The 19307-nt window shown below is 43.1% G+C and overlaps 1 protein-coding gene across 1 annotated transcript in view; it reads left to right on the forward strand.

Annotated features, from left to right (window-relative positions):
• Window positions 1-19307, forward strand: part of LOC138610152 (transmembrane protein 132C) — a 178482-nt gene that overhangs the window by 145984 nt on the left and 13191 nt on the right. Inside the window, exons 5-6 of the mRNA XM_069682860.1 lie at window positions 5614-5757; window positions 14798-15006. Coding sequence (XP_069538961.1) covers window positions 5614-5757; window positions 14798-15006 — 353 coding nt within the window. The remainder of the gene's footprint in view (window positions 1-5613; window positions 5758-14797; window positions 15007-19307) is intronic.

Consider the following 19307-nt stretch of genomic DNA (forward strand, 5'->3'; position numbering starts at 1 on the left):
CAGGCAGTTCTCCTGCAGATTATTGAACAAAAAGACTGGTATCTGTGAGACTGGAGGGGGCAGATTGGCTGGTAAGCAAAGCACAAACACCAGAGTCAACACCTGACAATCAAATGAACTACAAAGCAAACCGCATGCAAAGAAACCTCTTTAGAATAAGGGATTTTTTAAATTGAATGACTGACTCAGTTTCTTTGCCGATACTAGCATTATCTTTTTTACATTTGTTTCTTACTTCCTGGAGAGGCGCTTGGGCAAAGGTGGGTCACACAATTCTGATTACCCGTCTTTGTATTCTGTTCAGATATGTTCTACATCATCACCGTTTTAAACCAATGCTTGTAGGCGATAGGTTACTTGCTTCAGGTGTTTCGAGGCTATGACTTTATCTACTTCTGCTTGGGTGGATTACCAGCTGACTGCCCCAGGGTTTGCCAAGTTGAGGTTTGGCACAGTTTAAACTGGAATGACAGAGGTCTTACTGTGACAACATAATCTGGAGGATCCATATTATCAGTTAGGTCTATTCAGGACCATAAAATAACATCTTTGAATGCCGCACTTTCAAACAGGTGCATCTCTTATTTCCCTCTCGTTTGTCCAGTCTGAATTTTGTGTATTATGAGTGTAATCGAGGGGAACAAAGTATTTAGTTACATCCTTCAAGCAGCAAACTTAAAAACTTAAAGCAAACTTTTTTTGAACATGACATTTAAGGTTGGCTTCTTATTGACGGCTGTGTCTCAGTGGAGTCAGTCGTCTTTCAATTGGAAGGTTGGTAGTTCAATCCCCAGCTCTAGTTCAAATGTTGACGTGAACTACAACTGAACTTGGGTAAGACCAATGACTGTATATATAGACGACATGTCTCCATCTGCTCTCATTGTACAAAGCCAAAGTAGCCCCCTGTGATAGGCGCTGCAGTCTTGCGATGGTGACGCCGTTTGGAGCCAGAGACTTCGCAGTAGAGTTCGACGAGTGGAGCCGCTGTAGCCACTTCTGCTAACCAAAACACACGCATAACTTACAGAAAAAAAAACAGCAAATATCCTGCATGTCGGCGTATTTAACAGCAGAACAGCTTCTTGTGTTGGTCTGAGGTTAACGTTCACAAATATGTAAACTTCAATGACTGTTGTGATTGTTTTAGTTGCGTCTCCTCTCGCTGTTCCTCCTCTACTCTGCTAATCAGGAACAGATCGGCTGCAAGAGCCGGATTTGTCAACAGAGCTGTCAATCATTCTTTTTACGGCATCATCGGGCTTTATGACCTATACTGCAGCCAGTCAGCAGGGGGCGATAGAGATGTTTTGGCTTCACTTTGAGGAAGCTGTCGTGTCGGCCATCTTTTTATACAGTCTATTGGTAAGACACCCCAAATTGCTTCTGGTGGTATAGCCAATGGTGTGTGAATGTGGTGACTGATTTGGGCTCTTTATGTAGCAGTTTCTTCCATCAGTGTGTGAATGTGTGTGTGAATGGCTGAATGTGACATGGAGTGTAAAAGCGCTGTGAGTGGTTGCAAGACTCGAAAAGCGCTAAGTCAGTCAATTTACCACTCTCCCCAACAACCCCAGCAACTTTCCTTTTGGATGTGTCCTAATGATCACTCGGTCCTCGTTTTTAGACTTCCTTGGTTGCACACTGCATACTGTAATTGGTTGGGGACCACTGCCCGAAGGTTGATGCCATTTCTAGGGCTATTTCAGACATTTCTAGTCTGTCATAAGAGATGATTGAAAGTGGTTATTTTTGTAAGAGTCTATATTGTGTTAAGGAGTATCATTCTCATTCTGCCTGCAAGAAATAGAGTCTCTAAATGAAGTTTTTTTTTTTTCGTTTTTTTAATAGCTACACTTTTATTACTCTGAAATGAAGGACCATTAAAATTAAGCAGGCACACTACTTTCAGTGCACTACAAAATGTCACCAAGTCTTCTTTCAGTCTACTGTAAGATGACTGAGGAACGCTGCTGATGTGCACCACCAGCCTCCATTGGGTGTTTAATTGTGCTGTCCATGTGTGAGTGTGTGCACCATTGATGCATCGCTGTGAGATCCCGCTGTGGCTTATTACTGCCAGGCCTCGCTCTCTGCAGCTCTCAGCCTGCTGGGTCATCTCCAGCTGCATTAGCCTCCGCTTTCACCAGGTCCCAACCATTTACCCCATCATGTATTATAGATGACCCTCTGGAAATGGAGGAATCCCAGCAGACACAGAATTAATTTACAGCAACTCTCGATTTTTAAGGGGAATTGAATCAAAGTCAGCGGCACGGGTAGAGAGGGGTTTATATTGCTATATAACACTGTCACAGTCTATAAAATTGTAATGAAAAGCCATTTGAAGATTAAGTGTTTTTTTGTGATTCATTGGTATCTCTTGGCTCAACTAATAATCATTTCACTCTGGAGCCGAATGGTCTCGGTAATTGATGCTTACAAACGACCAGGCTCCTTTCAACCAAACTTAATCCTGCTTTTCTCTTTCTTTGAATGCCTCTCATTCACAAGCTCACAAACACACGGGGTCTTTAGAAACCCAGTTAACATGGCAGTGAACAAATCCCGTGTACCTCCAAGGTGACAGTGATATACACATGAATACAATGACAAGAAGTCAGACACTGTAGACCAGTCCTGTCTGCGCTTGTCAATATAGCTCTAAATGAATGTGACATTTTAATTCAACAGGCGTCTCTCTGCGGTTGGATTTCTCTGTTAAAAAGTAAATAATGGCAGCTCCCTCAAAAGCATAGCCCTGAAATGTCTTTGGTGCTGGGGAAAGTTTAATGAAGGGTAAAAAAAAAAGAGGTGTCTTGGGGTTCCTGCCCGTTGAAATTAAGGAAATCAGAGGAGGGCTTTTGTGTGAGACCATCCCTATAGCAGAATGAAAACAGCTTACAAAAGGATACTTTTTGTTATGCTGTACGATTAACTTAATTCCTTTCAGTTCCTTAATAGCAAGCTCTAGCTATATTCATTGTATAGAACTAGTATAGAGAAATTCACTTCGATGGCAGCTATTTAATGTTCTGCCCAGGTTTCATTTCTGTAAATGAAGCGTAATTTCTTTAGTCTGAATGAGCGGGAGAGGCAATTCAATGTGTATGGGTGACTTTAGAGAGCAAAAGTTACCTCAAACTTAACGTAATTGGCCCCAATTATCCCCTCTGACAATTCTGGTGTGTGTGTGTGTGTGTGTGTGTGTGTGTGTGTGTGTGTGTGTGTGTGTGTGTGTGTGTATGTTTAATGAAAGGTTAAGATTTATGTTCAGTGTGATGAAGCTGTGCCATCAAACTTAAAGAACCAAGACTGTCTAGACCGCCCAGGTCACTAAACGTACCTACAGTTCAGGGGCAAATTAAAGCAGTGGGGCATTTTACACTGAGCCTAGTTAAAGCTAGTGGCCTGTAAGTGCTAATTTACACAGGAGGTTACTGACTAAGTCCTGGAAGTTAAAGTCCTACCTTTAATTTTATACAATAATAGGGCACAGCATTACTCCTCTGCCTGTTGGGTTCTGAAGCTAGCTAGCGGGTAGCCTCAGCAGAAGCTAAACTAGCTAAATCCCGTCATGACTAAGGAAAAACAAACAGCTAAACTCCAGCTAAAGTTAGCTCACTGTATCAGTGTCAGTATTAGACTTGAGTGAAATTCATATGATTTGGTGGCTAAATGAGTGTATTTCATTGATTTGACTGTAATAGTAGTACACAGACAGCAACACAGAGGAATATAGCTAATCCCTATCAACCACGAAAAGTAAATGATTAAAACTATAGTATTTTTTTGGACATAGAATGTGACAGAGCTAGGGATGGGTCATGAATTAAGAATACTCATTAATTTATTTTAAAAAATCGAAAAGTTCAAGCAACTATTATCTCATCTTAAAATATATTTTTCCCATTGTTTTTACCCGTGCACGGTTGCAATGCGGAACTACCGTCAGACGGTGGCTGTAGCTGTTTGCTAACCGCCGTTAAACAACGAAGAAGAAAGCGTTAGTGGCAGGTAAAGCAGGTTTGGCGCTGTGAGATTTGGAACCGGAGATATATGCAGACTTCTGCAGCCGCCAAAGACTTCTGTGTAGAACTCGTTTGAAAAAATAAACGAAAAGGAGGTCAATTTTCAAATAAAAGTCAAATAGCATTTTTGAGTGAAATGCCCATCCCTAAACAGAGCAGGGTTTGTTGATGGACATTGTATTTTCTCCTCATGTTGCATTGAAGATAATCCAAATGCAGAGTGCAGTATCTGTATTTTGTTGTCGTGTAGGTTCTTGCAGAGCATTTTTCAGTTACAGAGCTGCATCACAACCATTTCCTCTGTTTGCAGCAGTTTACGTTAGCCTGAAAAGGTAAACCCTTCCCCTCAACTGTGTAGGTCAGGTCTCGGTTATTTTGCTTTAATTATTTTGCTACTTTTTATGACCTTTTTTTGCATTTTCTGTGACCGCATTTTCCCTGGTATTGCTTGTTTTTTTGTTGTTTACTGCACTTTGCATATGAGAAAAATCAATATAATAGTCATTAATTTATGACCCTGAATCTACATTGCCCTTTCAGCCCGTCTGACCTCTGTGGAGAGGACTGCTTTAAGTTTGCTTGAACTTTTAGGAAGCCAAGAAAAAAAGAGGCAATTATCCAGCTGAAAGAAATAACATGGTAGGAATAACTTTCACTACGAACCATGTATTCCAAACAAGCCAGGGTTTCAGACGTCTCCTTTCAGGGCTCATATGAGGCAATTACACATGCACAAGTGGAAGGTAATCACAACCACCACGGAGACTCTAAAGAGGGCCTTCAAATTGCTGGGGATCCAGGACTTCATGAATTAAAGCTGGATCAAGCCTGGCAACAGAAACACTCAGTGACTCCATGTTACATTACTGATGATGTGTCTGAGCAGAGAGGCAAATGATTCATAGAAGAATGCTCGTGTAATAGAGCACGGATAATTTTCTAACAGGAAATATAATTCCTGCAGCTTTTCATTTGTCTCCTGTCGATAATCACGTAAAATCTGAATGTTATCAGCCCATCGGTAATTTTGGTGACCAGCCAACCACAATGTTATGCTAATTACTTTCATCAATTAGCTGGCTGAGGAGCGTGGCAGTGAAGGGAATGTTTTCATCCTAATAATTATATGCACAGTAATTAAAACAGCCACACAGACGTGGTTAATTTCATATTTAGAAACCTGTTTGCAAACTCAACAGTAGCTACTGAAAAATTAATGGAAGAAAAAACACACCTTTATAAACTGAAAACACCAAGGAAAGATAGAACTAGATTGTACATGAACAGTGGGTCATGCACAATCCAATTAAATGACAAAAGCGTATGTTTATAGCTGCTTAAACCCCCCGTCAGTCATCAGCTGTCCAACCAGCAGTGGTCCTGATTTCACAGCAGAATCACTAATTTGTCATTGATTGTGTGAAGCCATTTCAGGTCATTTTCAAAACTACTTGTTACTTTCTCTTTTTCTGTTCTTTCTGAGCTTGTAATTACTGGCACTCTGTTACTAGGTAGATTATGGACGTGCCAGGCCTGCGACCATGGCTGTGCTGAGCTCTCTTTCTCTTTATTCTGCCTCCAGGACTCTGAGATTTTGAACACGGCCGTGCTGACGGGGAAGACTGTGGCAGTCCCAGTAAAGGTGGTGACCATTGGAATTGACGCCTCCGTTACTGATGTCTCTGACGCTGTCAGGTGTCGCTCTACAGACGAAGATGTGGTCAAGGTCAGTAAGATGATATTTGTGTTTATTACACGACTGTTAAATCCTTGATTCTGATTGGTTAATTACAGTATTCCGAGGTTTGCTATTTCTCGATAACAGACCGTTGCTAGGTATGCGGCTCTAATCACACAATCCGGAGGACTAACTGTAATCACATAAATCCCCCGAAAGAAGGAAAAAAAAAGAAGATACGAACACAGCGGAGAGAAAGCAATAAAGGTTAAACGATGCAAAAACTGTAGGCGATGACAGAGAGATCAACAAAACTGAAGACGCCACATGAAGTAAACATTAAACAAAACACAGTACGGGATATGGCGGTGTTTAAAGACGGTGAATGGAAAAGAAAATGTCAACAGACTGACAGGGAGGAAACAGAAAACCTCAATCAGATGCTGTGCTGATTCCTGTGGTCCGGTTCACCGTGTCTTACTTCACCATCAGTGGAAATGTTTCATTTAATGTGAATAATAACGGCTAGCTTAGCTCATATTAATGTGAGGAATAACAGCTAGCTTAGCTCATATTAATGTGAGGAATAACAGCTAGCTTAGCTCATATTAATGTGAGGAATATTAGCCTGGTTAGCTCATATTAAGAAGGCTGCAGAGTTAACTGTTGCTATGGACGAAGCTCTAACTGTGAGAGTAACAGACTATTTTTAAATGGAAAACTTAATCATTTTTAAATTTATAAAATTTTAATTTTAATTGTAATAAAAATGTCCAATATCTAATATTTTGTTGTAAAATAATTGATTTCGTAAGTAAATAGCCGTGTAATAAGCGGGATCATGTATAGTGAGCACGTTGATGACAGAACTCGCGTTCGTGACGAGGTTCGCGTCCTGACGGGGTTCCATGCCACGCTAAAAACCTGCTAAAAATACATCCCTCACATAAAAACCTAAGTTGAGACAGAAAAACATGTAAATATTGCAAAACAAAATAAAATTTTACACTTTGCTGTGGTTGAAAATTTGTGTTTTTTTCATGACGTACAAAAAGCGTGTGACTTAAATGTCCAATAAAGCTTCTTTGTTCCACTGAAGAGACAATATCATCACATCTATGTGGAGCCATATTTACATAATCTATTTCTACAATTACTCCACTGCCTGAGGTTTAATTGGCTTTTTTAATTAGTTGTTGTGTCATCTTCTGCAATGGCTTAATGGCGCCCGACCTGCGAGTCAGTGCTAGTTAGACAAACTTAATTGCAAGTGCTTGTTAATATCAAGTCAATCTTTGAACAGAAATATGTGCATCGAATGACAGATACTGTTCGGGTATCGAGAAGGTTTGCAGACAGTAATAAAGCTTTTGCGAAAGATAGATGAAAAGATTTTCTATGTTTAGCACATCTATATAAATCCTCCAGAAAGCATAAACAAACACCAGCAAACAACATGAAAGTGGGTGTTTGATTAGCTCTGACTGCTGACAGGTCCCTTTATTTTTAGAGCCCCTTTCAAACCTGGGGCACAAGGCGCATCAGAATGAAACGTCCCTTACGGTGTTCTAAAGTTGAGCCGTGGTTTCGGTGGCTTCGCTCTACAAAATAAGAAGTCGTCCCAGCAGAATCCCAATGACTCCATAACAATCTGTAAAAAGTTGCACTGAAAAAAAAAAAAATGAGAAAAATCAGTCACATTGTCTGTGGTTGGATTACAGCTCTATCTAGAAACAGCTCCCTGCTGGGTTCCTGCTTGAACCTGTCATGATCAAAAAGGATGCAGAAAAACAAGCTCAAGTTATGTACCCGAAAGAGGGTTATGAAACAATGTGCACTAAAGTAGAGTAGGATATTTTGCCACATGGATCCAATTTATTTTTCCTCACGCCGAGTTAAGGGATGGTTAACTGAGTTGCAGAGGTACATTAAGTTGCAGACAGACATGTTTTAAAAAAGCCACAGCTCTGAGATCTCCCGCTCAGATAAGTGTTTAAGAAAGATGCTCCCTCAGGGACATTCTTTCGTCCTCATAGCCTGCGATCCTGTATGTAAACATGATTAATTTATCTAATTTTGACCTGGGGAATTAGCGATACGTAAACCCAGTCTGACATTAAGCCTGAATAATGAATCAGTTTGCAAGTTAAATGATGCTACTCACTTGTGCAATAATAAGAGGGAATCTGGAAGAAGTACCTCAGGTCACATGTGTTTACTTTAAACCTCTTTGGAGATTTGTCTTACTCTTAAGATATTTTGTCTGACATGAGGTGAAATAAGGCTCTAGTTTCTTTCTGGTTGTATAAAGTTCAGTTTATGGCCGATGCATAGGGCCGTGTTCAGCATATGGACTGTGTTGGCTGATCGGTGTGTGTGGGTTCAGTTTCAGCAGTAGTTTAGGCCCATCGCTGCACTTCCCCTCAAACCCTGAAACATTTAAAAGTGAAGCAGTGTAGCCAGATGATTCCAAATGAATCGGGGCTCCTCCAAACCTCCAGGAGAAAAAAAGAGACTTTAAATCAATGGTTGAAATGTAGCCTGAAACAGTGCAAACAGACCAACAGATGTGGTGGTGTAAACAGGTACAAAGATGGAATGAGTCCAACAGCACTGTGACAGATGTGAGGGGATGCAACAAGTCAACCCCGGCCTCGCGTAGTCCCAATCACTGGATGCCGACTATTATCCCAGAGCTAGAAACTCTGGTGATCAATTACTCATTGACCTCCCTAGGTTTTGGGCGACATCTGTAGCATTCAGCCCATCTCAGGAAGCTGGTACAACATGTTCAAAAAGCAATTACACTTCAAAATTACTTCTCTGAGTGGATCACAGGGATAGAAAAGCTTTAAAAAGACAGTGGGAATCCTGACTGTAGTATATGATCTCTAATACACCAATCAGCCATAACATTATTACCTACTTGTTGCCTACATACATTATGGCAACTGACAGGTAAAGTGAATTATCTAGTTACAATGGCACCTGTCAGTGGGTGGGATATGTTAGCCAGAAAGTGAACATTTTCTTTCTTGAGGTTGATGTGTTGGAAAAAGCAAGCAAGCATAAGAATGTCAGCGATTTTAACAAGGGCCAAATTGTGATGGCTAGACGAGGGTCAGAGCATCTCCAAAACTGCAGCTCTTGTGCATGGACAGAAACTCGCCACGGGCCCTATACAAACACAAAGAGGCCTTGTACACCTTGTACCCTCACTTTTAGGACAGTTTCAAGAAGTTGCTAAAAACGTATTTGTATAGACAGGCTTTCTTGTAGCTCTCCATCCCTTTCTTGTGTTTAAGTTTGTTCCTCTAATTTGTTATTTGCCTTGTTTGATTTTGTGATTTTGCTTTTTGTTTACTTGTTTCGATCCCTGTGTTTGTGAAGGACTGTGTAACAAGGTGTTTTAAAAAGTGCTCTATAAATAAAGCTTTACTTACTTATACATACTTACCACGCAGAAGAAGTTTGTCGCATGATAGCATGGGACAACCCACAACCAGAGCTACAACAGCATCCAGGCCACTCGGAGACAGCGCTGTAGCCCCATTGGCTCAGGGCCCTGGGCATGTGCCCACTTTGCCCATGCGGTAATCCTTCTGTGCTCTTGTTGGGTGTTCCTCGTCTGCAGTAGTCAGTACCTACCAAAAGTGGTCCAAGGAAGGAAAACCCATTAATTGGCGACAGGGTACTGGGCGGCCAAGGCTCATTGGATGTGCTGGACAAACAAGGCAGATCCATGGAGGCCCCACCTCGCAACTTACAGGACTTAAAGGATCTGCTGCTAACGTCTTAGTGCCAGATACCTCGGCACACCTTCAGAGGTCTAGAGGAGTCCATGCCTCGACGGGTCAGGGCTGTTTTGGCGGCAAAAGTGGGACAAACACCATATTAGGCAGTTGGTCATAATGTTATGGCTGATCGGTGTAGTTTGCCTCGCTCTCTGCCTCAGTGGAATCTGTGGCAGTAAAGATCTAATTTCTTGATTTTTAATCACTTAATTTTCAATTTGCATTCATCTGTAATATTCCTGGAAGTGTTTCTATCACACACTTACGCACTTGTGATTGGGGAAAGGGTCATTTCAAGTGTCAGACTGTAATCAAAGAGGTCAGGGCACTGAATATTCATTTGATAATATTTATATGTTTGCTCTAGAGAAAGAGAGAGAGAGAGAGAGAGAGAGAGAGCATGTATGCACAAGTATGGACAGAAGCACATGCAAAAAGTGGGTCACGCAGGGCAATCAACTAGTCAAATATGTGTTCAGATTTTATTTCAGCTGCCTTCAAGAGGCCATAAAAACTTCCATTGCTCGATTTAAAGTGTGTGATTTTAATTCAGCTTATTTCTGCCTGCTTCCTTAAGAGGGCCAAACATTCTCTGGGAGCTTCATGCCTCTATTTTCTGGCATTCAGCACATTTCAGAGTTTACCTCTGACCCTTTCTATTAGGAAAAACATGTATTTGGTTACCGCGGCACAAACAAGCTGCACAGTTATGGTTTGTATAATGAGTTTCCAGAACAAATCCTCCGTCTCCATGTTAGCCATGAACTGTGCTTACTCAAGGTCGTGCTGTGAGTGGGCTATTCTAACCGCTGCTTCCACCGAGCAGGGCTGTTAGAATATTTACAGACCTTCTCCTCACATTCAAGTGAGTGATGCAGCTTATGCAGAAGGAGCCTGAGCGGCTTAATTGCTCCTGTCAAGCCAACTCTGTGTACAAGCCAGAGACGGGCTCACCCCACCTTCATGCTCCTTTCTCCCATCGCTCATATCTGCCGCGGATTTCGATCTGTCTGCTGAGTTGTTAATTTCCTGGGCTCGATCCAGAGACAGCCTTAATGTCCTCTGTAAGTATTCTCCCGTTAGCCGCCTAATGTTTCTGATTAATGTGGCGGTGGATCCTCCTGGACGTTTATGATACTTTGTGAATCAGAATGACGGGGGAGGGTGTAATTCACAGAGACAGTCCCACCCTCGGTCTGACACAGCACACATCCTGCAGGGAGGGCGGATGAGGGGTTAAAGGGGCCGCTGATTAATTGAGGATGTCTTTGTATGTTAAAGTATTGACTTGGAGCTACGGCGGGCAATTATACGGCACAGCGGGAAGGTGTAAGCATGTCGGTGTAATGTGCCGGGGTGTCTGGAAGTCAGATGACATGTTTTCCATAATTGTTTCTGGTTAGATTATTTGGAAAGAGATCAAAGAAATGCAAACAGGCAGTTAATTTGCCCGTCATGGGACAAACTGTCCCAGAGCTGCATGCTAATAAACCCCACACACACTTTTCCCACAACAAATACGGATAAACTGACTTCCTGGAGCTTTTTTGTTAATGTGGCAAGAAGAATAACACTGGTAGGATAAACATATCTGTCAGCTACATCCATATTATTGATCATTCATATCGCTGTTAGATATGGAGCCCAGTCAGGTGTTATCTCGCCTGAAACCTAATGCTCGCGCGGACAGAAAAGTCGGAGACGAAGGGGCTGTCAGAGGCACTTTACTATCAGCGGACTGAGTGCAGCGAGAGAGAAAGAGCTGAACAATGAGGGCTGATAAGGAGCAGGGACTCCTCTGACATCTTTATCAGTTCAAACACACTCGCGCGCTGGGCGCCCCGACCAAGCCGAATCTGCTCCATGACAGAATGTAGCCAGCGGAGCAACACCGCCCTTGTAGAGATGTACAAAAGCTTTAGTAAGAAACTGTTAGTCACTGCTACGTTGCAGTGTCGTCAATGTAAGTGCACGAGTGAGGTACTGCTATGTATGCTCTGTAGCTTTAATAACATGGAACATACTGTATATCCTCTTCTTCTGTATGCATCCTCTTGAAAAACATTTGCCCACTTCTGACAGAAGTCCTCAGATGGTTGGCTGTAGCCTTGAAAGACTGGCAGAAGCCTGTTTTTCAGCTTTCTCAAAGGGCTTCTTAGGTGGTGCTTGGGCCGGTGTACAGACACTAAGTCCACTGCTTTTGTTAGTGTGCCATGTTGTAGAGGAGCTTTTTGTACCATCTAAAAAGGGCAGCCTCTACTGAGAAAGTTTTTAAAGTTAAAGTTCACATACGTTAAAGGAAATATCCTCATGAGCTCCTAATTAAAGTTCAGCAGGAATGTTTGGTTCTAGGTAACAGTGTAATTTTACTTATAATCTAATAGGTGCAATAATTTTGTTGGCAGACACTAATATCATTTGACATTATATAACTTTAATTAACTATATATCACGCATTGACAACTGCAACTCCCTACTGGCAGGCCTCCCTGCATGCACATTCAAACCTCTGCAGACGATCCATAATGCAGCACGACTCGTCTTCAGTCAACCCAAAACAGCCACACGTCACTCCACTGTTCATATCCCTCCACTGGCTCCCAGTCGCCGCTCACATCAAATGAGAAACCCTGTTGCTCGCTTACAAAACAGGAACAAAAATGGCTCCTGCCTACCTGAATGCCCTCACCCAGGTCTACACTCTCTCCCGCCCACTACGCTCTGCCAATGAAAGGTACTCCCATCACAACAGGGCCCTAAGTCGCTAACTAGACTCTCTCCAAACTCCATTCAGTCCGCAGAGTCCCTTTCCATTTTATAAAGATTATTTTTTGGGGCCTTTTATGCCTTTATTCGGGGGAGAGGAGTGTGGATAGTGTCGGAAACAAGGGAAGAGAGAGCGGGGATGACACGCAGCAGAGGGCCGGGGATGGGAGTCGAACCCGGGGCCGTCGCATCAAGGACTGAGCCTCTGTAAATGGAATGCACGATTTCACCACTGAGCTAAAACGACCCCCGTCTAAAGACCCAGCTCTGTCATGAATACCTCTGCACTCAATGATATTGCTGCTATTGATGGTGATGATGCTGAGAATGTTGTCAATTTTGATTAGGATACTCATGATGATGCTGATATTGATGGCGTTCGTCGACCTCCTGTCTTAACCCTTGTTTGTGTTGTATTAACTCTCAGATGTACGTTGCTTTGGACAAAAGCGTCTGCTCGATGAAATTGTTACATGGTAACTAGGTAATAATAGAATTGCTAAGGTCACAGGACTGTGAGTTTTGAGTGTTTGGTCCATAAGCACACCTGGGCGCAAGAAAGAAAAGCAGCAAACACTAGCTTAACCTCCTTTCCTGTAAATGTGACACACACAGGCGAAGCAGGTGATGATGACTCAGCAGAAGAAATAACGCAAACAAAACGTTAACGTTACTACTACTAATTACTACATTTCAAGCTAGCTAAGTTTCAACAAGTTGCCACTAAACGATGGCAGAGACGTGTTTTGTTTTCGTGATGGAGCAATTTGCATAGTGGGCCTAAGTAGAGTCGAGTTTTTAATGAGGGAGAAGGAGGAGATGCCTTAGGAGGATTTTCACTACGTAATTAAACGTATTTTGCAGAGAAAAATCAGGCACAATTTATTATTTCAAGCAGAGCATTTTATACGTCTTAAAACATGACTGGAGCTGCTCTTTAAAGGAACAAATGTCTTAAATCACTCGTGGCACATAATCAATGCGATGTGGAGTCGTTGGAAAAGGAGAAGATAAAGTGGTCTCTCATTACCACTGTCTCATAGATGTTAGATTCCAACGTCTGCAAGAAAAAAGTGAAAGGAATAGAAAAACATTCAGAGGCTCGAGGTATATGTAGCTGCTGTTTTCCCAAATATGACCAAACATTTAATTATCCTCTTTTTGGAAACGCACACATTTCCTTACATAAAAAGTGAACAAATACTTATCATAGAAATGTGAGATTGAGAGAATGAATCAAGGTCAAACGTGCTTAAGAAGACTAAGATAAATTGCTGTATTCAATTGTCCGTACACTGTATATATCTGCATTATAGTTATTTATCTACACTGTTTGTTACAGTTGCACCCAAACAAGTGAACACAGTGTCTATAAAAATGTGATTATCTAAAATCCATGATAGTTGTGTGCAGCTTCACCCTGTTCCTCTAAGAATACCACAAGTTCCAGCACACAGTCCACGGTACTGAGTGAAAAATCAATGCAGCAAATCCGCTCAATATCTGCTCCTTGTTTTTTTTTCTCCAAACCAGCCAAATTTAGTTTCCACAGAAAGTCTGCTGCTGGCTTCGCTTAGGACGTGATGTGAAATGGAAGGAGCTCCCACAAAGCTATAGAATCTGTCACACACAAAGATTTCTCCCTAGTCACAGAGGATATCCTGCCGCGGCCTCGTGATGAATGGCTGTTTATGGTTTTATCTCGCTGTGGAGAAATAACTTGGATGTTGAAAAAAAAGACATTTCCCCAGCCCATCTAATTCCATCTGGTTGCAGCGATGGTAGTGCGCTATATGATGGGATCAATAGGACTGACAAAGTGCCCAAAAACAGGGTGTCTCTGTTTAAGACGTACTGATTAAATACCTTGATCAGCGTGTGTCTTCATTGTCCCTTCTGAGACCTCTGTAGCGTTTTGTGTGTCTGCGTATAATGTGTGTTCATACTGCTTCCACGGCAATAACACAAGGCTTTTAAAGACAGAGCAGAAGACAGGATTCTGGACACAGAAGCATAGAAGCATAGGGGAGGCTTCAAAGAGACAGAGCCGAAGCAACAAGGACTTGCTTCTTTCTACCGCAGCAAAATTGGCCCACTCTATTGGTAAAGCAATTTATGAAACAGATGGCTTTGAATTTGGTCATTTTATCAAGAGACAACTGCTCTCTTCTTACTTGTTGCCATCTGTTGGCTCGTCTTATAGCTGTAGGCAGAACTATAATAGAGGAGCAGAGCACGACCTGTTTTCCCTCAGGTTCAAAGATGTCCTTTCTGCCCTCCTCCCTCCTCTTCCTGAGCGTGGAGCAGATAGAGGACCTTTCATCTTGTTCAAAGTAGTTACAGCAATACTGTATCAGTGCAGAGCCCGGGAGTGTAAAGCCTTATAATCAACTTGGAGGGCCCCGGCCTACAGTGCAGTACAGTATGTTGCACTCTGTGATTCACTGTGTAGTCATCTGCTGCAGCCGTCAGGAGAGCTCAGCTTTAATTCGGCCTGTCTTAATCCCTCCCTCTCTCCTCTCTCGCAGGTGTCAGACAGGTGCGACTACGTTTTTGTGAATGGCAAAGAGATGAAGGGCAAGGTGAGGATGATGGTGAACTTCACCCACGGGTACCTGAGCGCTCAGCTGGAGCTCAACGTGTGGATCCCCCGGCTCCCCCTGCAGATCGAGGTGTCTGACACGGAGCTGAGCCAGATCAAAGGGTGGAGGGTCCCCATCATGGCCACCGGTCAGAGGTACAGAGCTGCATGTATCTGTTACTTACAGGCTGATGTGTGTGTGTGTGTGTGTTATACTGTGCTTTGAGGAGTTGGTTTTTTGAAGTCTAAAATACCAGCCTCTATATTACCAGTTTAAAGATGACTTTCTATATAGTACCGTATAATTTAGTGTATAACACGCACATTTAATACATTGTTTTCTAAAAAGTGGGCTATATCCTACATACCGGTGCAACCAATATACCAGAATAAAATGCAGAGAGAGGTGTGTTATTGTATTCTGGTATTTTACCCAGACGATGGAGCTATCTGGTTGTTATGTGGTGACATCACACCTCCACATTGATCTGTTTCCGGGTCCTAGCCGCTACGACGCCTCCTATTTATGATATGCCACACTGCTGTTTTAACTAACTCGCCATTGCAGCCGCCACCCTCACAACAGACAACGATACCGTGACTGCCAGCTACCGCTAGCTACAGCACCGGTAGCTAGCAGGATTGTAAACTGGACATGGCGGAAACACATGGTAGGCTGTAATTTGAGTTTGTTTTGAAGGTGTTTTAAATGCTAATGCTGAAATAACTATAAATTGATAAATAGCTGTAGAAATGTTTTTTCCCTCTGGTATACACCCAAAAACAGACTGAGGGGGGAGTTCACTAAGAATTAATTACGGCCGCTGATAGCTCCATAAATTGCGCATCATTTGCACCCACTATCTGCTCTGTCTCGTGGTCTGATTCACAAAGCAAATTGCACTGATGATATTCAAGCGCAAACACGCCCATGAAGTTCTGCAGATCTGTGCAGTTTGCTCTTGTTCTGCGTCTGATTGTGAAGAGAAGCTGTCTGCACCTCCACTCGCTGCCACGCTCTCAGGCATTAGTTGAGCGCACACTGACGGATTTCAACTCTTTGGGCAGTTTACTGTAAAGTCCAGACTCGACAGGTGTTTACTAGTTTCACTCTCACAGCTTCATTTTTAAAAACGAGCGCACAACAGCGGCTCGTCCATGTTATAATCCCCATCATGCGCAACGGTTCCCGAGATGTGGACAAAGTGTGCCTGTGTGCCGTGTCTGGCTGATTGGTCTCATGATTATAATAATAATGACAAAATATTAATAACAGATTGTTTGTACAGACAAATATATTTTAAATCACACAAAAGGTGGAATTGTTGTCATGATCAGTGGAAACTCAGAGCGTGACAGCCCTTATAATACTGCACAGCAGTTACCACCAGCTCTCTGCAGGCAGTAATATTTTCACCCTAACTGCGCGGTGCTGTTTGTGAATTAGGTGCTTTCTGTCACGAGTTTCATGTGATAGAAACGGGCCAAATTTGCCTCGAATGTCTGCATGATGACTCATTGACACTCAAACAGCACCGGAGCACAGAGACGCTGTTTGCTCTGCAGCGCTCTTTGTGGCACATTCAACCCTCTGCGTGTGCTTGGAGAATAAGGCAGAGTCTTTTTATTTGCACAGGTTTAGCGGGTGCAGAAGCCGCACAATCCTTTAGTGAATTCCCCCCTGAGTCTTATATTGTGGTGCGACTGGTGGTACTTCTAAATGCCACCAGGTCAAACTCAGACATAGCCTTTAACAGCATGCAGATACAACGAGCCTCTGTGTACATTTACCCAGCAGAGCTGCACTCAGAGTAGTTTGTTAGACGGTTAAAAGGAAGCAGGAGGAGATTTTTGTGAGAATACTACACAGAGAGAATCAGCAAATAATACGTACAGCTTTGTCCACAGGAGTCACCAAACCTGAAACAAAATGAAAGTTCTTCACAGATGTTTACATCAGAGAAATAGATATAAGCAAAAGAAATCTGTTTTTGCTTTTGTTTATTTACAATAGCCAGACAAACTGGATGGACTATAAGTCTACTGAGTATTTAATTCACATTTACTTGTTGTTTTTGGCAACACAATCCAACTTTCTACCGAGGGCCAATTCTCACTCCATTAATCTGCAGTGCAAAGACTTTTTCAGCAGCATCAGGCTCATTCTTACACTTAATCGGAGTTTGATTTATAAATAGATAAATACACTCTTCTTACTTTCATCTCTTACATGAGTTTTTCTCTTGTAGTTTCCTGTTGGCGTCACAAACATGCCCACGAGCCGAGTCCTTTGTCCACTCCTGCAGCAGCACTCGCTCGCTAACAAACAGCCTTTATTCCAGGCGATGGGTTCGATCTTAATCATGGCAGCCTCAGATAAGATAATGATGAGAAGTGTGAGTGAACACCACAGCACCTGTCTCTGCCTGACGTCAGTACTGACAGTTGTGATAACAAAATGGCTGACCTGTGCAATACAGCTTGTCATTAGGACTGGCTTTAGGTGGCCTGCCATTGCGCCTCTTAGTCGTCCGTGGGACAGGACATTATTAGAGCTGTCTAGAGGTCAGACCTCTCCCCGGGGGCCTCATCACTAACAGCACCTCTGCCAAGCGCTACTCTGAAACTGTTGAAATCCATCAATTGATGGAGCAGCTATCAGCCTACCTGCAGTAATTACTCTGGAAACGCGTTGAGGTTGGACTCGGACTTGGAGTCATCCCACGCCTCAGCGTGGCTGCTCTAATTATCTCTGCTCCCCTCTTACTTTGAGTGACAGAGGTACAGCGCTCGACTAATGCCATGGCTTGTCGGGGATGTTGCTGGTATGCCTTTATCAGCGGGGACAGCCAAGTCCTGTTGTCATTGTTGACGCCAGAACCAGAGCTGAGGGGCTGCGCGGAGCTTTGTCTCTCCCTGTCTTCCTCCCCTCTTTGTTTATCAGGGGATAACAGGCGTGACCTTGCAAAGTTGCCTGTTGGTGAGAGTGGGCATCGGTCCACTGTTCATGAGCACACAAGGAGCTGAGCACACACGGAGCGACAATAGCAAGTGTCGGACCCTCCTCTGTCAGCCAGGCTGGCGAGCCTCGGCCACACTGGTGTGAGAGAGAGAGAGAGAGAGAGAGAGAGAGATGAGGAATAAAGAGGCATCAGGCCTGTGAGCGGGATAGCTGTAAAAGCACTGCTCAAACAGCTTTTGAGTGACACTGCCTGTATGGCTCACCTCTTCCCTCTGTAAGCCCTGTCAGAACAGGGACGAGATAAGTCTTTGCAGACGGCAAACTTAAGTGTAGGCGTAGCACTCAGGCATGCAACACTTCTTTAACACGCCTTTCAAGATGTGGATATTGAGATTCCTTTTTCACCCTTGTTTTAAAAAGTCTCTTGCAGTTAACTTTTTATATCACACTAAACTCCCTTAAACTGTAAGAACTTAATGTTCCTTTTCCACTCGAAACCACACAGCTGTACTGTTCCGAACAGGATTCAGACAATATAAAAACAATGAGCTGTTGTCAGATCGAGCCGCGTCTGTATATATAGAAGCAGCTATTCCTATTTCTGTCCAAATGACCTTCATCATGTTATTGTAGCAGAAAATGAAATGCAGCAAAAACGCCAAAACAAATGCTGCGCGCGATCCACGGGGCACAACACAAATGAGCGTGACACACGCACACGCATTAATATGCAGCGTCTCCTCTGAAGGCAGAGCTTGAAAGTGAATGAAGCGGAAAGAAGAATTGCTTTGTGAAGCAGGTTGTTCTCGGCGCGGAGAGGGATTTGTTTATTAGATTAACCTCAGATTAGATTTGGAGATGGCTGCATGAGCACACTGATGTATCAGATTCAGACCAGAGCGTAAATGGTCGGACTTCGCTATCAGCTTGTTTACACCTGAATTCAATTCACCTGGCTAATAATGGCATGTCCACAGATCAGCCATACAATTATGACCACCTGCCTAATATTGTGTATCAGCCAAAACAGCCCTGACTCCACGATGCATGGGCTCCACTAGACCTCTGAAGGTGTGCTGAGGTATCTGGCACCAAGACGTTAGCAGCAGATCCTTTAAGTCCTGTAAGTTGCGAGGTGGGGCCTCCATGGATCAGACATGTTTGTCCAGCACATCACACAGATGCTCGATTGGATTGAGATCTGGAGGAATTTGGAGGCGAAGTCAACACCTTGAACTCGTTGCACCATTCCTGAACCATGTCTGCAGTGTGGCAGGGCGCATTATCCTTCTGAAAGAGGCTGCAGCCATTAGGGAATACTGTTTCCATGAAGGGGTGTACTTGGTCAATGTTTAGGTAGGTGGTATGTGTCAAAGTAACATCCACATGAATGGCAGGACCCAAGGTTTCCCAGGAGGACATTGCCCAAAGCATCACACTGCCTCTGCCGGCTCACCTCCTTCCCGTAGTGCATCCTGGTGCCATGCCTTCCCCA

This window comes from Semicossyphus pulcher, unplaced genomic scaffold, assembly GCF_022749685.1.
Source record: "Semicossyphus pulcher isolate SPU_LCO1_2020_fin unplaced genomic scaffold, fSemPul1.0.p SCAF_6, whole genome shotgun sequence".
Taxonomy (NCBI): domain Eukaryota; kingdom Metazoa; phylum Chordata; class Actinopteri; order Labriformes; family Labridae; genus Semicossyphus; species Semicossyphus pulcher.